We start from the raw sequence: 22,193 nt of genomic DNA on the forward strand, positions 1-22,193 counted from the left end.
ACATGTAGATTTTAGAAATTTAAAGAATTCTTACACACAGTAAGGTAACTTTATAATTTGATCTTAGTGTATATAGAAGTAAACTAGCTCTAGGAAAAACGAGCTTTCTCTTAAAAATAAGGCTACCATATGTCCCAAAAGTGTATAAATATGTAATTATAAATATGTAATTGAATGGAGATGTTAACATGATGTTGCAATTGCAATGTTTCATTATGTCCATTGAAATTGGATGTTGATGAACAAGAGGGATAAACAAAGTTTTGTGTGATTAAACAAGAGTTTTAGATGATGGATTCCACCCATTATTGAGAGGTAAGGCCTTCCTGTAAAGAAGGTTACCATAAGTTCAATTGCAAAAATGTATAAGCATGTAATTGCATGGAGCTGTTAACATAATTATGCAATTGCAAGATTTCATCACTGAAATTGCCATTGCACGCTGATGAACAAAAAAGGTAAACAAGGTTTTATGAAATTGAACAAGAGTTCTACACAATGGATTGTACTTTTCATTTAGTGGTAGGACAATTGAACTTGCCATTGCACATGGTGAAATTGCAAATGCATGTTGATGAATAAAATGGGTAAGCAACATTTTACGCAATTGATAAGAGTTATACACAATGGATTCTACTTGTCATTTAGAGGTAGGGCAATTTTAACTTGCCATTGCACATGGTTGCTTATTCACTTAATCCTAAATTGTATGTGGATAGGCTAAGGGATAGTGTCTCCTATTGATGATTGGGAGGTGGAGATGTTCACAATGACAATTGCATAAATGTTCACAAGTGGTGAGGGTAGAATACTTTGTTATTGAATCTTTTAATTTGTGTAATTGGTTTAGTGTTATTGGAATCTGACTGGAATTGAGGAGTCATCTTACCATGGGAAATGCCCCAAAAAGTTCCCTAAGCTATTGATACTACTTCATACAATTTTGGAGTGTTTCTTACTCACTTTGAGTCTCTTTAGAGCGAGTAAACATTGCACACAACTTGTGAAAATCTTAGGAGCAGTACCCAAGGATTTTCCATTCTTCTTAAGGTCTTCATCAAATAAAGTTTATTTATTGAACATCAATATTTTTCTATATTCAATAGTTGACTCCTTAACAACTTGATTATATCTTTATCCTTAGAGCCTCATTTTTTTCATCTATATCAACCATTTTTTCATGAAACTAGTCCATGTCCTCAAGTCTAGAATTTCTTCAATGAATTTAAATTTTGAATAAAAATTCTTCTTTAACCAGCAAAATTTATATAAATCAATTGCATTAAATGAATGTAAAATAATGGATGAGATGATAATGAAATTGTGGCTAATTTCAATAAACCCTATCATTAATTTTGAATGGGATGTCCTCTTGGTTAGTTATAATCATAATTTCTTCTTTCTTCCATTTATGCACCCTGCTTGATGCAGGGAACTACTTAAAAATATGGATGACATTTTATTTTTGAAAATAGATCAATGCGAGTACATTTGACTATACTTGCTGATGTAGTGCTAAATAGTGTCACGATTTTATTATGTTACCTATTGATAAGATATTTTAATGTCTTAGTTCTATGTTCTGACAGTGCAGACTAACAAAGATTGTTGTTCTACTTGTTACAGCTGTAAACAAGGATGAGTTGTTGCAGATGGTGAGGTTTGGTGCAAAAATGGTATTTAGCTCCAAAGATAGCACGATAACTGATGAAGTTATTGACCGAATTATTGTGAAAGGCGAGTAGGCTACAGCAGAGGTGGATGCAAAGATGAAGAAGTTCACAGAAGATGCAATCAAGTTCAAGATGGACGACAGTATGAGACTTCTCTTTTAGCTTAAGTGGTTTAGAGCTGTGAATAGCAAGCAGGAGGTCTTGGGGTGAAGTCTCGGGCTGGTTGCCTCAGCTTATTTAGGCCTCAGTTGATGTCCTTGCTGGCTCAGCATACAAGAGTCTATGTGGCCCACTTTACTTTTCGTACTGTCCTTGGAACGAGGGGAAGTGCCTTGGGTTTCTTCGGAATGCATTTTGCAAAGAAAAAAATACTTGAATTATGAGAAACCTTGTAGGAAAGGTTTTCTATGATGGTTCGGTAAATGCATTAAAGTGAGCCATTTGTTTTATGAAGAAATTCTATTTGTATATCAGTTTAATAATTTAACTGATTATTTTTGTTGCAGATGCTGAGCTTTATGATTTTGACGATGAAAAGGTGTGAGATATTTTTTTTTTTTTTAATTATGCTGTGCTTTTGAGAAGCATGCCACTCAAACGCTGGTACTAATTTGAGCATACTGATTTTTATATGGAATAAAAAGGACGAAAAGTTTGACTTTTCGAAAGTGGTTGCTAATAACTGGATTTTTATGAAGTTATTAATGCTTTTCTGATTGGTTTGCAGCTACTCTGAGTCAGATTATTTCAAACAAGCAATGCGATAGGGAGGGCCAGCAAAACCAAGAGAGCCTCGCATTCCTCACATGCCTCAATTGTACGGATGCTGATTTTCCTTATATTTAGGCCGATAGGCCTTTCCTATGCATCAACAATTGTCAACACTTTTACTCTCCTCCGTTCGATCAGGTGAGACACTTTCAACCGTTGATTTGAAGTGTGACTGCTTTTTCCAAATATCGGTTGAATTGCCTGACTGCTTTTTCCCATTCTTTTATGTCACTCTTGAAGATATTTTTCTGCTTTTTCCCTGCCAGTTGTTGTTGTTGTTGTTCTTCCCTGGCTTTTGGCAAGCACTGACTCATCATTTTCTTCAATACTCTGGATCGCATTGGCTTGCCTTATTTCTTGTTCAAGTTTATTTTCTTTGTTGCATGGCCATGTATTTTGGATTTTACAAACTGGCTTGCCTTGTTTCTTGTTCAAGTTTATTTTCTTTGTTGCATGGCCATGTATTTTGGATTTTACAAACCGTTTGAAACTCAGATTGCCAAACTCCCTGGGAATGCTTCCAGTGATCTTGTTGCTCGTCAGAGAAATCCATTTTAAATTACTGTAATATGCAAGTTTTTCTGGTATCTCCCCTGTTAGAAAATTGTTGTTCAGGATCAGATTCTTGAGCTGGCTGCACCCACCGAGCTCATGAGGGATCCCGCCCTCCAACCCATTGAACCACAGCATCAAATGTTCCAGATTCTTCAGCCGACCGAGCTCGGGGGGAATCTGGCCTCTCAAAAAATTGAGACTCAGGTCTATTGTTTTCAGCCTGGTGCATTGAGCTAATGTAACAGGGATTTTCCCTATTATGAGGTTATCTGGGAGCCTACGCGCTTCTGGAGCAGATGCAACCGGGCAAATTATAAGCGGCAATGTTTCGGACAATCAGTTGGAACTCAAGTCTGCAACTCTCAAATTCTTGCAGCTTGAGATTGATGGCGGGAAGGGTCCTATAATGTAGTTATTACTGAGAAGCAACTTGTCAAGGGCATGGACATTTCCTAGAATCGAATCTGCAAAAAGCCCGGAAATATTATTGTTCTGTAGATTCAGAATCTGCAAGGAAGAACATGTGGAGAACGATGAGGGGAAGGGGCTGGATAGATTGTTGGAGGAAAGCAGAAGTTGTTCTAGCGATTGACAGCAATTCCCAAGCTCGGAGGAATTGAACCCCCGAAGTGATTCTGGGAAATGTCCAGCCTCCGAAGATTTGTAAGTTCATCCAGAGATCTAGGGATGGTACCCTTGAATTCATTCGACGAGAAATTCAGACTCTGCAATGCAATGCATTTGGAGAACGAGGGCGGGATCTCTCCTACTAGATGGTTCGAGGACAAGTCTATAGATACCAGATTATGGCAGGCAGAGAGATTCAGATCGAAAAAAGATATTGGCCCGGAAAAATTGTTGAATGAGAGATCTAGGATCTGGAGTTGCGCCTGAGAGCTCAAGAAATTTGCAGGCAGAGTGCCGGATAAGTTATTGCGAGACAAATTCACAAAGGTGAATTGATGGGATTCCAAGAATTGTTCAGGAATGGGGCCTGTGAAGCCACTGGAGGAGATATCTATTTGCTGTAAGGTAAAGGGTAACTGGGTCAGAGACGAAGCATTACCAGAGAATGCATTGCCTGGGAGATTCAATACTCGGAGCTTGTCAAGGTTGGCTATGGCAGACGTGGGGAGAACCCCAACTAAGCCCGCTCTGCTCAAATCCAACTCTGTTACTCACCCATCTACACAAGTCATACCATGCCAGAAGCTGCAAGTCTCGTGCATTAAATCTGATCCATCCAGGATCCCGCCCGGGTCCTTTTCTACTAATTTCTTCAACCTTATCAACGCTACCGCATCGGTTTGCTTGCTGGAAGCCAGCGGCAAGGAACGAGACCCTAAGGTAGCCAATGTGAGATTCAATAAAATGGACAATAGAAGAAAAAATTGGGAACCAATAATCCTATGAAGGGCTTTTGGATCCATGGAAAAAATCTCTAAACTCTGCGAGTCTATCGATAGATTGCTACTCAGCTTTGGGTATATTATGATGATCATAAATCCTGCTTTTCATTATCCTCGAAATTCCAATTGCTCAAAACAAAAAAGAGAAGGCCGAGATGAATGCAGGTTGACAAACCGTTTTGCATTTTGGATTTTACAAACCGTTTGCATTTTGGCGTCCTGCACAGGGCACGGTTTCTTTGTTGCATGGCCATGCACGGTTTCAAACATGTCTTCGCGGATGAAATTCTTGATCCATTGGAATAAAATTCTCGAATTTTTTTATGGATAGAAGCAGTGTGCTTTTGGTTTTCAATATTTATGGGTTTTACTAATAAATTTGTACAAGGAAAAGCAGCGTGGAACCTAATTTTTCCAACAGTTTCAATCCATTATTTTTTTTATTATGGTGAAGCCATGGAAAAATCGCAAGGGCTTTAACCGTAGAGATAGAGCTTTTATTTTATTTGGCAGTTTTTGCTCAATGGTTTTGTCCTGTCTATTAATTTTGCAACAGGGGAAGAGAAGAGTTCGCCATGGAAGGATAATATAAGACAAGAAGCTTCGATTTGATTTTGGGTAATTAACTTACTCTAAAATGAAATAAGACATTCAATGTGTTCCTTTTGTAATATAGATATAAACAAAACATCTAAAGAAAAGTAATTGCACAATGATCCAGTGCAAGAAAGCAAGGTTTTCCACCAACCAATTAACTCTTTTAAAAAAATTCAAGAATTCCAATTTAATAATCCTACCGGCCTCTCTTTGTACCTTTTGGGACAATTGCTAGTTATTGTATATGATAACATCATCGTTGACATTTTTGTTTTAACCTTTAAATTTGTTTTCCAGGCATGATTTTCAATTTTTCAATGTTCAACGTTTAACGGAGCTATATGAGAAGGAAGTTCGCTATCTAATGGTTGGTTCTATTTTGAAATACATGGGCATGTTTAATTTGGGGAGCTGGTTGATAGCTATCATGTGTAACATTTTGCTATGGTTTTAATCGTTTATTGTTTGGATTAGATGTTTATTTTTGCAATATTGTTTCCTCTATTGGCATGCATTTTTATTAAACTGTAAATAGAGGTTGTTTGTATTGTTTCATCATTATGGTATTATATTCATTTATGCCTTACAATGGTTATTCTTATTGTTAATGCTACTGAAAACTGCGTCCTGTTGTTATTCCTTGCCTTGGTATTTATAGCAAACAAACCAAAGAAATTAAGCAAAAGATACTGTTGGGGAAGGAGATGACACGGGAGGTATGCTTTGTAGTCATTTTGTAAGTTTCATTCTCTGGACTGACACTTTTGTTCCATGTTGTAAACCTTATTAAGGCTTTTATATTACTCCTGCAATCACAGATGTTGGAGAACCACTTACAGTTGATGAACAAGAAGAGAAAGAGCAGCTTTTGGAGGAGATGACTATGTATATGGAAGCATTTTATTGCCTTCATATGAGAAAGAAGAGCTGCTATTCAAAGCATGTGAAACTGACATTTGTATATTTTTATAGGGTTTTTCCAATTGGACTCGTAGAGATTTCAATACTTTTGTGCGTGCCTGTGAAAAATATGGGCGGAATGATATTAAAAGCATTGCTGCTGAAATGGAAGGCAAAACTGAGGAGGAAGTTGAGAGATATGCGAATGTTTTGAAAGAACGATACAAGGAGTTAAATGGTAATGTTTTGATTTGAATTAATACTCGGTTCTTTAGTATCTTTCAAGTGGCTTTTTATCACTGCAAGAGATTAGATCTCTCTTTTATGGTTTTTTGTTCTGCAATTTCATGGCTTGTTAGTTTGGGTTCTAGAGTTGAGATGTGAATTTCTTTGAGTAGTTGAATGCTATGGATTCATTATTTTCTTGTAATTTAGGTGGAATGCTAGAAACCGTCGAGCTAATCTTGAAAACCTATTTATACAGAAAAACATGCCTTACCTATTTTCAAGAAGTTTGCTGAAATTCAGTACAACTTTTTCTCTGCAGATTACGATAGTATAGTCAAAAACATAGAAAGGGGAGAGGCTCGCATATCTCGCAAGGATGAGATAATGAAAGCAATTGGGAAGAAGTTGGATCGCTATAAAAATCCTTGGCTGGAACTTAAGATCCAATATGGTCAGGATAAAGGAAAGTTATATAATGAAGAGTTTGATCGTTTTATGGTAACCATCTCCTATAAACATAAGTTTATAGTATTTTAGGTTTACTTTTTATTAGTTTTTCGTGATTGTTTTATGGTAACGATCTCCTATAAACTTATGTTTATAGTATTTGTTGACACCCAATCATCAGAATTGGGTGAATAAGTGTAACTGATGTAAATAAATAATAAGAAATATGAATAGTCACCGAGAGATGAAGTGAACAGTCTCTCCCTCATGTATATAATAAAGACCAACCTGAATGAATATGAACAAATTGTTTTTGAGGAGTTACTGCCTAGTCTGATATGGTATCAGAGCCAGCGCCATTTTTGGCTTCCCTCTACTTTGTAACTCCTTATTCTAACATTAAATCCTAGCTTGGCAGCTCTGACGCTTCCACTAGCCCGCTATGCTGCTCTTGTCACTGCTCCATCTACTATTTACCATTATTCTCTGCTCCGTTGGATAACTTTGTTTTTTATGCTGCTCCTACAAAATGCTCACCAAAATATGGTTAGGTTTGGGTAACCGTATTCAGTGAATAGGCCCTAATTGACATTCATTCTTTGCGCGCTCGAGAGAAGGAGGCCCTGCTCTGATTACTTTGGGTGAAAGCTTATCAAACGGGTGAAACCTTTCATCTCCCAGACTTGTATAGACCTTCTTCTACTTACCAAATTGATGTTTCAATTGTCTCTTGCTCGGAGGTTCTATAAGATACTTACTTGAGTTCTTTTTACTGTCGTGTGGAAAAAGGAGAAGTTATATACACCTATAGGGTTTTATCTCCTGGAGCTTTGGCACGCATGACTGAAACCGTATATTCATGCTATGTCTATCATTCAAACCTTAGTTCTCCAGGTTCTAGGTTCTTTACGCTACTCTCTCCGCTGCATTGATATTCTATATGGATAGAATATAGTTCTGCTCTTTGGCTAGCTGGTCTGAAAAAGAAGTACCTACCTCTTGATTTGCATCCCCAGAAGAATTGAAGACTGAGAGACAGAAAAAGAAAGAGATGTATTTTCCAATGAAAAAGTATGCAGTCAAGGTGTAAAGCATAGGATTTGAGCTTTCATGCAAGTTATGGTATCTTGATACTCGCGGGATGATATTGCCTATTATATTTCCATCCAAGTTTTTGGCAAATTCTGATTTGCATCAGAATTCCAATTCGCTTTTGAGCAGTTGATATTGTTTATCTTTTATTTCTCTTGAATTGCAACCATATTCTAATGCAAAAAAAAATGGTGATATTCTATATGGATAGAATATAGTTCTGCTCTTTGTATATTAAATCAATTTCTTACCTAATCAAGAAGGAAGAATAAAGCTGTATTATTTTGAAGCACATTTTTGCCAGCAGAAGTATTTTTTTTATAGTACACAGATTTTACAATGCATTCAATCATATCTATTGTGGGAATAGTTCTCACTGGCAAGGAGAACTATCCTGAGTGGTCCCGAATGATAAAACACACCCTCATTTTCAATGAGTTGTGGAAAGGAGTGTGTATTGGAGACGGAGACAAAGAGCCAGAACAACCTACCTCAGACAAAGAGTCCGCCATTTGGGAAAATAAGAACAGCAAAGCCTATGCATTAATTACAACATCTGTAAGTGAAGAGGTGAGTCGCCATATTTCGCCATTTTCAACTGCTTTCGAAGCCTTACAAAAGCTGAAAGAACTCTATGACTCACATTCTGCACTTGAAGTTGTTCAACTCATTATTAAACTCTTCCCTCTTGAATTACAAAATAATGATCCTCTTGCTCTTGCATCCGAAGTAAAATCTATAATGCATGATATCAAAGCAACTAAGGTTGAATTGGATATTCCTCTTATCACTTTTCTCAAGGCACTTTATCCTACTTACTCCAATTATCTTGAGTCATTGCAAGAAAATGGAAATCTCAAAGATAATACCTTTGACTCTCTTGTGAAAAAATTTTCTGAAAGAGAGAAAGCTTTTGGAAAGAAGACAACCCCTGAATCTTCTGAAGAGGCTGTGTGTCTTGCTCATAAAGAAAAGAATCTTGCCGAAGATTCTTCCACAGGAAGAGGTGGTCGAAGAGGAAGAGGAAGATATTTCAGAGGCCGGGGGGGTAGACACTCTCAAGGAGAAAAGTCAGATTTGCACTGCATACGCTGCACAAGAAATGGATCACATGATGCCTCTACATGCAAGTTACCTTGGGACAAAATTGAGCAGCAAAGAAACAAACCCAAGGGTAAAACTAATGACACAGACAAAGGTAAAACACCTGAATCTGCTCATAATGTTGTGGCACAATGTAATATCGGAGTAAATAAAGACTTTTTTAATGCTTCACTTGTTTCTTGGAAAAATGATTGGTTGCTTGATTCAGGAGCAACTTGCCACATGACTCATAGAAAAGATTTTTTTGAAGAATTTACTGACAATGTTGATGGAGAAGTATACTTTGCATACCAATAAAAAATCAAGCCATCAGGGCTTGGCACAATCAGCCTCAAATTGCCTAGTCTTCTAGACTTCCTTTTGCATCATGTTCTATATCTCCCATAGCTGAAAAGAAACTTGTTGCCCTTGGTCCAGATCCGCCAGCAAGGTCACTCCATTCATATGTTCGATGGCAAGATTGAGGTGAGAAAAGCATCTGACCACTCACTTGTCATGAGGGGAATAGAAGAAGAAAGGTTTCTCAAGCTGCAAGGTACCTTTGCTCGTGCACAACATTTCTCATACAATTTTCATTATGAAGAAGGTACACTTCCATCAAATTTATTATGGCATGCTAGATTTCGACATTTGAACTATGATAGCCTCTACTTGTTGAAGAAAAATGGTGTTGCTGGTTTGCCTACAATTCCTAGAAAACTTAAGCAATGTGATACTTGCATTCTAGGAAAGCATAACAAACATTGTTTTCATGATTCACATTCAAGAGCACATAGAAAACTTGAACTCATTCATTCAGATTTATGTGGTCCAATGCCTATTCCTTCTACAAATGGAAATAAATATATGATGACATTTATTGATGACTACAACAGAATGTGTTGGGTTTATTTATTTAAGAACAAATCTGATGCTTTTCAAACATTCAAGAACTTTCATAAATGGATGCACAATCTCATATTGGCTCTATTCACACTGATAATGGAAAAGAATACACTTCAAATGAATTTGAAAACTATCTTCGCCAACATGAGATCAAACATCAAACAACTGTGCCTTATAATCCCCAACAGAATGGTGTAGCCGAAAGAATGAATAGGACAATCTTAAATATGGTGTGCTCCATGATGTTTTTAAAAAATGTAAAGTTGATATTTTGGGCTGATGTAGTTCTATGTGCTGTATATATAAAGAATAGATGTCCATCTAATGCTATTAGAAACAAGACTCCATATGAAATGTGGTATGGGCACATTCCTTCGGTAAAGCATCTCAGGGTCTTTGGTTCTACCTGTTATGCCTTGATACCAAAGGTACATAGAAACAAACTTGGTGCAAGAAGTCGTAAGTGTATCTTCCTGGGGTATTCAAACACCTCCAAAGCATACCGTCTCTATGATGAAGTCAATAAAAAGTTTGTTGTATCTAGAGATGTAATCTTTCTTGAATCATCCAAAACTGACAATGTTGTTGAGCGGCAACTTGATCGCTTGGATAGATTTGCAAATGTAAAATCATTTCAAGAATTTGATAATTAGATTCCACATCTTGAAGGGGGGATTCATATACTAGATCAACATGTGGAATTTTCTTCTAAAGCACTCTCTCACCCGCATGAAACTTCAACAACGGATGATGCTTTAAGTGATGTGATTGATAGAATTGGGAGACTCAATCTTGATTCAGTCCCAACTCAATCAACGGAGCAGCCTGGACCATCTGAAAAAGGTCCCCCAAAGTTGCTGATAAAGACACTTGAAAGTGTTCATCCTGATGAGGTTGGAAAGATAGGAACTAGAAATTCAAATCGGCAAAATGGAGGTGATGTAGATGACTCTGATTCACCTGTTGATATGGATGTTTCTTATGATTGTGAATTGACTTTGTCTATAGATTTCGAACCAACTTCCTTCAAAGAAGCTACTTCTCATGATGAATGGAAAGAAGCGATGCAAAAAGAGTATGATGCCCTAATAAGGAATGGCACTTGGAAGGTGGTTGATCCTCCATTAGGAACCAGACCAATTGGCTGCAAGTGGGTGTACAAGAACAAGTATAAAGATGATGGTTCACTTGACAAGCACAAAGCCAAGCTTGTGGCAAAAGGTTTTGCACAGAAGGAAGGGGTCGATTATGAGGAGACTTTTTCCCCCACAGCAAAATGGGCTACCATCCGGACACTCTTTGACCTAGCAGCTCAAAATGGTTGGAAAGTCCATCAAATGGATGTAAAAATTGCTTTCTTGAATGGAGATCTAAAAGAGAATGTTTTAATGTCCCAGCTTAAAGGATTTACTATGAAAGGACATGAACATAAAGTATGCAAACTTGTGAAATCCTTGTATGGCCTCAAACAAGCATCGCGAGCCTGGTATGAAAAACTAACTGAGCATCTTCTGAAACTCAATTTCAAACATTATGATCTTGATGATGCAACTTTATTTGTCAAGAAAGTTGGAAAAATAGTTGTATATCTTGTGGTATATGTAGATGATCTTTTGATGACAGGGAAAAATGAAAGCTACATTACATCCATAAAGAAGGAATTGAAGAAAGGTTTTGAAATCACTGATTTGGGCTATGTTCATTACTATCTTGGATTGAAGTAACCCAACATCCGAAGTCCATATTCCTTTCCCAAAAGAAGTACATTGGAGATCTGTTGAACAGGTTTGGCATGACAGAATGCAATCCACTTACTACTCCAATGGAACAAAACTTAAAGCTCACATCCATTGAAGGAAAAGAATTTGAGGATGCAACAAAGTCTAGACAACTTGTAGGAAGTCTCAACTACCTAACTACTACCAAACTAGACATTTCGTTTGCTGTTGGAATCCTCTCCAGGTTTATGCAAAAGCCTTGTGAGGGACATTGGTTTGTTGCAAAAAGAGTTCTAAGGTACTTGAAGGGAACTCAAGACTTTGGAATCAAGTATACACAGGTAGATGACTTCAGCTTGATTGGATACTCTGATTTAGACTTTGATAGAGACAAAGAAACTGTGGTATCTACTTCAGGTTATGTTATGAGTCTTGGATCAGGAGCTGTCTCGTGGAGATCACGCAAACAATCAGTTCCAGCAGATTCCACAACAGAAGCAGAATATGTGGTAGCAGTTGAGGCAACAAAAGAAATTGTGTGGCTGAGGAAAATTCTTGAAGATTTGCAAGTAAAACAAGTACAATTGACTTCACTCATGATTGACAATACCTCGGCAATAAAGTTGGCCAAGAATCCAAAGTTCCATGATCAAACGAAGCACATCAATACTAAATATCATCTGATTCGACATCATGTTGAGGCCAAACAATCCATCTCTGCCATTGTTCCACTAATGAGCAAATTGCAAACATCTTCACCAGGGCACTTGAAAGAGAAAAGCTTGAACGATTCAGAACGATGCTTGGACTCACTGTTGTTGGGAAAAGTATCCAATACGGAATGACCCTATCCCACTCTAAGGGTGACAGTACCTCAGCAACAATCAAAGCAAAGCTATCTAAGATTTCTTCTTTATGAGATGTAAGAGAGGGGAGAAAGAGATCCACTAACCGTTATCTTTCGCTAATGGTTGATCCAATCTTCTCTCCTTGCTGCTTGCCCCCAGTTCCTTGCTCTTTCACTGGCCCAGCTACACCAAGATCCTGCAAAATGACAAGAGAGGGAAACTACAAGAAGCATACATTCATAATTGATTCAAGGATTAGAATAAATCAAATACACAAGTATAGCAATACATCATTGAAACACATGCATATAGAAGAACCTCAAATGCTTTATTAATGGAAGAAGTAGAGTTTAGGGAGTGATACAACCATAAGAGGCCCAATCCAGCATCACCTCCCCAGCAGAAAGGAATCTCTATCTTCACCTCCTTCAAAGCAAATCACCCAATAGTTCAAACCTCACACCAGCAGCACTTCTTTGCAAATACCAAATTCCAGCCTCCTGATCTCATAGGGTAGAGATCCTTATATAGAGTTTTGGAGAGAGCATGAGTCAGCTTGAGGCTGGTATGAAGCTGACTAGTGTCCTCTCTAACTCCAGTTCTTCTTCAGTTCTTGAGTCCACTTGGAGATCCTTGCTTCCACTTGGAGTTTAAGAACCTCTTACTCATCACTAGGCGAATTCCTTGATCCAAGTGTCATTTTGGAAGCTTCCTGGGCACTGACACATTGAGGAATGAGACCTCCACATGTCAAAACTTGCTCAGCATAAGTAGCCTTTTTTGAAGTTGACATTCAGCGCAGGTAGACCATGGAGCAGTTGACATTCAGCGCAGATGCTCAGTGGAGCAGTTGACATGATCCAGAATTGACTTGTTTTTTAGTGTTTTTCAGTGGAGAACTGATGTGAATTGGTGTGGTTTGATGACCTTGTTCCTCTAGGGGTAGGAACAACATGTTTAGGGACTTTGGATCCCTCAGATTATGGACATTTCATGCTTCATGCTGTAAGGCACAAAAATGTCTATAACAGTTGCCCCCTAAAGTATGAGGTCGTTTATCGGGTGAAATGCTTTATCAGGAGGATCCGAAGTTCATCCAATGCTGTGGGGAGAGACCTGTAATAAGATACAATACAATACATTATTTTTCATACTGCTTTCATGATCTAGCTGAGGCGGGCATTCCCATGCTCAGCTTTATAAATTCATTTTTGTACATAGAACAGACAATCGTCTGATGGTAGACTGATAATTTTGGTGAAATTATCATCCTTTGAGTAGGATGATCATCTGTTGCAATGATGTACATGTCAAATGTCTTTATTTCCTGAATATATATCGCAGCCCGGATGGATGAAACTAGATCCGGGGTCTTCAAACTCGTTCGATCTTCACTCTAAGTACAAGTCGATCCATGTGAGAATTGCGCTGAAGTCGAACATGGAAAGACATCGCTTGATTACCGGTCAATGATGTAAACCGTTAACAAGCGTGAGAGGAATCACCAATAATGACAATGACCCTCAAGGTACTGCGGTACAATTCACGTGGTGTGAATAAAGGACTTGGCGTCGAACACCACGCAAAATCTTCTGGTCGAAGGTCATTGATGTATACCTGTTGCCGGAAGTGAGAAACTTGCCATTGAGGCATGCAAGCTTCAAAGTACTGAAGGGGGTGTTCCTAGATCAACTTCTTGGATAATGAGCTGATGTCGACAAGAAGCGATCCGTCAAAGGAGGGCCTTAATGAATCCCACATCAGTGACACGGAACGGAGCTAATGATTTTAATGGAGGTGAAAACGATCTGTGAAATATGATTCAGGGTGGCGGTCATGAAAGGATGAAGGATAATGTATGGCAATGGATGGGACATGGTTGACTCTTTCTGAATGACTTCTCTTGAACATGTGGCGACACTGATATGATGGATTGGTAGCATTACCCCAAATATGGATGGTATGGCGAGACCATGGTGATGTGACCGGTGAATGAAACAACCCAACCCGAATGTGGTACGGAGGAAAAGTGTCATGTTCAAGAGCGACTTTCTATCATTAAAGCTTTGAGGTTCTTTCAATTTTTCCCCAGTCATTTCTGACCAGTACCTCTTTATTTTTGTCAAGCTTGAGAAGGATAACATATGCTTGTTCTATAACCTGCCCTTCGGGCAAGCCCATCGCTATGTTTTAACGAGCCTAGCGATAGGGAAACTCGTTCTCGTCTAAAGACAAGTTTGTCGCTATTTAACGGGTTTAACGAGTCTAGCGACAAAGACAACACGGTCCTTTTCATTTTTAGAGAGTCTGAAAAGGTACGTAAAGTTAACTCCAGGAGTCCTTTTTCGTCATCTAATCCCTTAAGTCCGAAAAAGTATAAAACAATACAGAAGGGATGAGTTTTCAATAGTTTTAACGAGCTGAATAAAACAAGCGCTCGATCTTTTTGTGCAATAATCCCTCAGGTCCAAAAAGATTAAAATCTAGAGGGATAGCTCTTCCGGTCCCTTTAACGAGCTGGAAGGCCAAAACTCGGCAATCTTTTCATATTTTACGAGTCAGTTGAAAAGAGCTCAAAGAAGACTCGTCTTTTGAGGAACGAGTGATAAACAGGGATAGCAGCAGATTCCAAGTACAGGTTGGAATTTTCCAATCACGGCAGTGTCACAAGGATGGCTAGGTGAAATCACTCTTCGCAGCTGCTCCTCAAAAGAGGTAAACAATCAAGTGAAGGTGAATGATTGGCCAAATGAAAAGTGGAGGTGACGGTGCAAACACGACCAGGGCTTTTATGGCTGATGAATTTATGATCACAAAGGTTATTTACCGGTTCGTTTTTTCTGGATGAGCTTGAACTCTAGGGGAAAGCTTGCTCACAAACTTATGTTTATTTTTTAACGAGCATGAACTATGTGCTAAAACTGCTCGGATCTTGCGTTTATTTTTTAACGAGCATGAACTGTGTGCTAAAACTGCTCGTAATACCAGTCATAAGATAAGAAATGTCTCTTATAAAAACGACAACTTTTAGATTTTTGCCCCACATCCTTCCTTTATGCAAGTTTGGAAACGGCTAATCCAAAAAAAATAGATAAATAACCGCTCTTTGCTTGCACTCCAAAAGGTTTGCATGCCCCCAGGTATAAAGTACGATTTCAAGGTTACCCCTACTTCACCTCCGCCAAAACATTTGTTTTACTGAGAGAGGCCTACCTCTTTCAGGCTACCCAAAGATTGTTTCGTTCGCGGCTACGAATAAAACATTTCTTCGGCGCTGTCTATCGAAATAGACAACGGTGAGTGACCATTTGTATCAAACACGTAACTTTGACAAAAGAATCTTATTCCAGAACAACCCCTCTTCCTAGACGGACGGGGTACGGACTAGTCATATTCTCCCGCGGAAACCTACCCTATACCTGAGGTTTTCTCTGCCCGAAGCAGACCAGGATGCATGCCCCCTGGGTTCCAGTCCTATCTTTCCGAATCACTCGCACTCATCGGGAAGGAGGACTGGGGGTGGAGACATTTCTTGAGTGAAAAGACCATTAAGGGTTGGTATATGACTATTTGTGATGCGTGATCCCGGAAATGAAAGTTGGTCTACGAGCTTGACCATTCTTCTTTCGTGAGGAAAACACATTACTCTAAAGAGTGAGGAGACAACGACTCCCATGCAATATATATAGTCTCGTCCAAGGAGTAGGTTATAATCCAAGGGTCCTTGAATGACCATCACGTTCATTTGAACGACCTTCCCTTTCAATGTAATGGGCACATTGGGGAGGATCCCTAATGGTCGACTGGTTCCTTTATCGAAACCTGAGAGATTTCTCATCTCGGGCAAAAGCGCCGGGGAACCCAGTGCTTTCCAAGCAATAGAGGAAAGGATACTCACAGATGCCCCCTCATCAATGATAGTGCCAGCCATTACCATCCTGTATATTTGGACGATAATTCTGAATGGTATACTGGCTGGAAACCGGGGTCTGCCTAGTTGGTTCCAGTCAAAGGACACAACCAGGTTGCTTGGTGGTGGGACCGAATACACGGCCGGATATGACCCTGACGATGTTCCTTCCTGCGATAAAGGAATGGGCGCATTGCCCTGATGCTCATCAGAGTCGGTGTTGATGAAGAGAATCTGGATGGTGTCATCCTTATTCTCTTCAGTGAGGGTGTCATTTGAAGATGAATCTTCAGTGACGGTGTCATTTGAAGATGAAACTTCTGAAGGGAGAACCGGGTCAACTGTCGTTTCGAACTTTGGACTTTCGTCCGGTCTGGATTCAGTAGGTTCATTTTCAGTGACTAACGCTTCAGCTGACCACTTGAGCGGGCCAGCTGTATTTTCAACCAACGAAGGACTTGGCATGAGTTTTTTGTATCCAGGAGGAAGTTGTGGCGGTGAAACCGGACGATCTTCCAAAACTCTCTTCGCCTCGTCTAAGAAGGGACAACGGTGGATGGCGTGATCGCCTTCACACAGCCTGCAGGAGAATCTGGGTCCCCCTCTTTGTCTTGAACCTTCACTCTCGCTGGTTGACGGTAAGCATTCAACATGGCTATCAGAGGTTGATGCTCCCGAACTGTGCAAACGAGGGGACCAGTCCCTTAGTATCCGGGGAATACAGGGACAATCTCGATGGAAGTGGTCTCCTCTACATATGACACATGGCGATTTAGGCCCGGTCTGTGCTGTGTGTGGATTTTTGTCAGATGTCTTTTGCTTGCCCCCAGTCGCCTTAGGCTCCTTCTTCTTCTTTTCTTTCTTCTTCTTCTCCTTCTTCTCCATGGGAGCTTGGCTTTTGCCGGCTCTACCTTGCGAAGAGGAAGGATTGGAGGAAGATTTATAAGAAGTGGAAGGCTGGAGGGCAGCTCTAGACTGATCTAACTGTTGACTCGACTGTTCAGGAACCGTGGTGTTCTGAACTACACTGGTTGAGAATAGCCAGACTGGCAGGCCAATTGTCAGTCCTGGAAGCGACAATGTGGCCATGTGGGGCGCACCAACTTCTCCCCAAGAGGAGAAAGGACTAGGATTTCCATCATGGGGAATTCCTTGGTTGGTGTGTTCCATGTTCTCAACCTAAAGATCAACGCAGGAATGGGAGGTGATTATGTTCCGTTTAAAATGAATTTTAACGACGCTTTTAGACACAACTTGCTTTTTCACTTTTTAAGAGTCGAGAAAAAGCTAAAGATGACTCTAGTCTCCTTCGATGTTTTAACGAGCCCGAAGTGACAAATGCTCGGATGGACTTTTTCCATTATAGAGTCTGAAAAAGCCAAAAGGAACTGCTCTGGAGTTCTAGGCAGAGGGTGTGCCAAACTTTTCGCAAAACCACAGAATACGTTTTACGGTACGGGTGGTCGATCTTCGTGAATGCTGTGTTCACTGCATTGCGATCAGTAGGGCGGCCGACACGGTTTCCTAAGGATAAAGGATATATGCCTATAGGGGTCTCCCAATATATACGCGACGGTACGTGGGAGCACAATCCGTACTAGCGCTATCGTCCCTCAGGAGGAATCACCCACCTTCCCCGAGATCGACAGTCACTAGGCTTAAAGACGCCGGAACACGTCTCTAGCTTAGACCTCTATGTGTTTGCGTTATGTTTCAAAGCGTTGTTATGTTCATTTGATTCATTTTAGGTTGATCTTGTTTAGAAGTTTGCCTTTATGGATCACCACGTGATGTATGGTACAACTCCTAAATGCAGTCTAAGAATGATAAGCAAGCTTTTCAATTCTTTCAACTTATGAAAATCTTAACTACTGAGGGAAAATAAAGACAACATCTTTTCACACAGATCATAGAGCACACACTGATGCACTTTTTCCTAAATCACATGCAAGCTGTCAAAATGCAGATGCACAATGCAGGTATTTCTTTTCTCTTTCTTAATGTTGATGTATTACAAAAAGAAAGCTGTTGTATAATTTTGAATTCAATTTCAAGTGAAAGTAAACAAGCTTTTGTCCAAAATCAAAAGACACCTTAAGATTTACTTGTTTCGACACTAGAAATACATAAATTCAAACCATATGACAAAAGCAAAAGCTCAATCAGCTATGAACAGCAAACAAACTAACTCTTAGGATCAAAACGACACTTATCACAGGTCTAGATCTAAGAGGCCCATGGAAAATTTTAGGGGCTAATGTTCGCCCAGTGGGCTAATTTTCCATGATTTTTCCAAAAAAAAGATTCGCCAATTTCCAATTTTATAAAAGACGATTCGCCCAAATTTTAGAATATAAAATTATTTTACCTTAAAAATCGCCAACATTATAGAGAGACTATATATAAAATAATTATAAATTTGATTAATTTTACAAATATATCAATAAACATTTATAATTTGCATATTAGGGATTAGTGAGATTCGCCAATGTTTTAAACTTCAAGAAAATTTTCCATCCTTAAAATTTTCCTTGAAGAGGCCACAGCAAGACTAGTTCACTTTCGTTATGGGAAACTGCAAATGATGTAAGAAATACACAAAGAACAAATACAGTTTCTTTATACAACTGAGGCGGAAATGGAGGCAAAGAAAGGTGGTTTCAGGTAAGACTACTGACTGATAACAGGCTGCAAAAACAATGATCAAAACAGGGCAACAGAAAGCAGAGAACCCCAGTTGCACAAGGCAAAACTGGATCAGCGCAGGTGTAACACTGTCAGTTTGACATTCAGCGCAGGTAGCCTTCACGGGACCTGCGTTGAAATGCAGACTGCCTTCACAGTGCCTGCGCTGAAGAAGAAACTTTCGTTTCTCTCAGGTTCTGGGTTACAGATTGCTCAAAAATCAACTGTTTTTGGCCAAATCAAAGCTATCAATCAGAGGTAAACTAAGGGATGATTCAAAGAGGATGAAGATCTATCACTAAGAGCTTTTCAGAGTCTTTGTGGATCAGCTCTTCAAATCATAAACATGCCCAGAAACTGAGCTAGAGTAGCTGCCCTCTACTTTGCATTTGAAAGATCCAAATGCAGTTCGATTCGGTACTCCCTGTGTTTATAAAATGAATAGCAAAAAACACAAACTACCAACAAGATACGATCCCCAGCGGAGTCGCCAGTTTGTTGTTGGGAAAAGTATCCAATACGGAATGACCCTATCCCACTCTAAGGGTGACAGTACCTCAGCAACAATCAAAGCAAAGCTATCTAAGATTTCTTCTTTATGAGATGTAAGAGAGGGGAGAAAGAGATCCACTAACCGTTATCTTTCGCTAATGGTTGATCCAATCTTCTCTCCTTGCTGCTTGCCCCCAGCTCCTTGCTCTTTCACTGCCCCAGCTACACCAAGATCCTGCAAAATGAGAAGAGAGGGAAACTACAAGAAGCATACATTCATAATTGATTCAAGGATTAGAATAAATCAAATACACAAGTATAGCAATACATCATTGAAACACATGCATATAGAAGAACCTCAAATGCTTTATTAATGGAAGAAGTAGAGTTCAGGGAGTGATACAACCATAAGAGGCCCAATCCAGCATCACCTCCCCAGCAGAAAGGAATCTCTATCTTCACCTCCTTCAAAGCAAATCACCCAATAGTTCAAACCTCACACCAGCAGCACTTCTTTGCAAATACCAAATTCCAGCCTCCTGATCTCATAGGGTAGAGATCATTATATAGAGTTTTGGAGAGAGCATGAGTCAGCTTGAGGCTGGTATGAAGCTGACTAGTGTCCTCTCTAACTCCAGTTCTTCTTCAGTTCTTGAGTCCACTTGGAGATCCTTGCTTCCACTTGGAGTTTAAGAACCTCTTACTCATCACTAGGCGAATTCCTTGATCCAAGTGTCATTTTGGAAGCTTCCTGGGCACTGACACATTGAGGAATGAGACCTCCACATGTCAAAACTCGCTCAGCGCAGGTAGCCTTTGTTGAAGTTGACATTCAGCGCAGGTAGACCATGGAGCAGTTGACATTCAGCGCAAATGCTCAGTGGAGCAGTTGACATGATCCAGAATTGACTTGTTTTTGAGTGCTTTTCAGTGGAGAACTGATGTGAATTGCTGTGGTTTGATGACCTTGTTCCTCTAGGGGTAGGAACAACATGTTTAGGGACTTTGGATCTCTCAGATTATGGACATTTCATGCTTCATGCTGTAAGGCACAAAAATGTCTATAACACTCACCAACATCCCTTCATATTAAAGGGGGAATGTTGACACCTAATCATCAGGGTTGGGTGAATAAGTGTAACTAATGTAAATAAATAATAAGAAATATGAATAGTCACCGGGAGATGAAGTGAACAGTCACTCCCTCATGTATATAATAAAGACCAACTTGAATGAATATAAATGAATTGTTTTTGAGGAGTTAGTTCCTGGTCTGACAGTATTTTAGGTTTACTTTTTATTAGTTTATTGGTAAAACCAGTGATATCTATTTGGTCTGCAAAAAGGAGTGGGATGGGGCCTGCTCAATTTAATTATGTTTTTACTTCCTCTTTTTAAAAAAATTCAAAGGAAGATTTGCTTTCCATTTAGACTCAAATTTTGCTAAGCAAAAATAGATTGGCTTGAATGAGTTCCTAATGTTCTTTTTGTTTAGCCTTATCTTTACATTTTATTTTAAGGCATTTGTTGTAGAAAATTGGTTTTAATCTTAGGTGTTCTGATTTGACTCTTCTTGAAGTTGTGCATCGTCCACAAACTTGGCTATGGAAATTGCGATGAGTTGAAGTCTGCTTTTGGCATGTCACCCCATTTTAGAGTTGAAGGCTGCTTTTGGCATGTCACCCCATTTTAGGTTTGATTGGTTTGTCAGGTCTCCTACTTCAAATGAGCTCGCAAGGCGTTGTGATACTCTAATTCGTTTAGTTGAGCGAGAAAATCAGGAGGTGGATGAATGGGAAAGGCAGGCTTGTAAAGAAAAGAAGCTTGCTCAGGTACTCTAGTTTTTATAAGCAATGTCTCAAAATGACTGGTTTATTAGGATTTAATATTTATTCTACATAAAAAACAATTGCGTTTTTTTATAAGTATTTTATTTTGTAGTGAATCTGAATGCCATTACCTTTGTTTTTGTAATTTTTTTATATGTCATGTCTAATGGAGGAATTGTTTTAAAGCTAAGTTTGGTATAGTGCTGCATCTAGCATGTGGAATTAATAATGAATGACTGTTGAACTGCAGGGTATGGCTCCTGCAAAAAGGCCTGTACCCAAATCTCTTGTCATGGACTCTACGCCTAGTACCGGTGGTATGTCAGCTAATAAGAGGAAACAATCAGGCATGGATGAATTTTTGAACTCTGTAAGTATATTTCAACATACATTTCTATGTTGCTTTTTTTAATATTTTTCCTCTGGCTACAAGGTTTGAGTGTAAATTTGCTGAGACATATTTTGTTTTTTAAAGCAGGGGAAGAAGAGGAGGTGATGCCACAAGTTTTGAGGCGGTCATTGTCTACTAGTCAATAGCTATTGACAATCCTTCCAGGCTAATTATTGTAATATCATCATGTTAATCATTTTTTCAGCCCGCTAAGATGGCGCTTACTGACATAGGGGAGTTGCCAGATCAGAAATAGGCCCTTTTGGACAATGGAAAGCATATGTGGTCTTTTCATAGGGGTATCAAATGTTGGTATCCTCCTGGCAAAATTGAGAAGATTACTCTTTTACATAGGTGTTTGGTTATAGGATCAAGTTGGTCGGTGCTCAATGAGATTTGCACTTGATCACCAGGATGATTTGTCGGAATTTTTATTGGTATAAAAGTTTCGATTTTGTTAATACTCGTTTAAAATTTTAAAATTTGAAGAATCTTGTGTTGCGATTATCTTCTTGTGAATTAGTCCTAAAACCATAAAATCTCCGGTTTATTAATGTTGTTGAATGGACATCATTTTTATGGAAGTCACTAATAAAGTCATTTTTATGGAAGTCACTAATAAAGTCATAGAACCATAAATCTCTAGTACGTTGCCTTTG

General features: G+C 39.1%; 1 protein-coding gene across 1 annotated transcript; it reads left to right on the forward strand.

Annotated features, from left to right (window-relative positions):
* The first annotated feature begins 5,975 nt into the window (after positions 1 to 5,975).
* On the forward strand, positions 5,976 to 21,639 carry LOC149200711 (putative chromatin-remodeling complex ATPase chain). The gene is made up of 6 exons (XM_089399624.1): positions 5,976 to 6,143; positions 6,453 to 6,631; positions 20,894 to 20,944; positions 20,979 to 21,146; positions 21,394 to 21,513; positions 21,619 to 21,639. Exons 1-6 carry the CDS (start codon positions 6,071 to 6,073, stop codon positions 21,637 to 21,639), a joined length of 612 nt encoding a protein of 203 aa, XP_089255750.1. The 5' UTR covers positions 5,976 to 6,070.
* The last annotated feature ends 554 nt before the right edge of the window (positions 21,640 to 22,193 follow it).

Source organism: Pinus tabuliformis, chromosome 2_1 (assembly GCF_031772625.1).
Source record: "Pinus tabuliformis cultivar Carrire ecotype Pingquan chromosome 2_1, CPIR1, whole genome shotgun sequence".
Taxonomy (NCBI): domain Eukaryota; kingdom Viridiplantae; phylum Streptophyta; class Pinopsida; order Pinales; family Pinaceae; genus Pinus; species Pinus tabuliformis.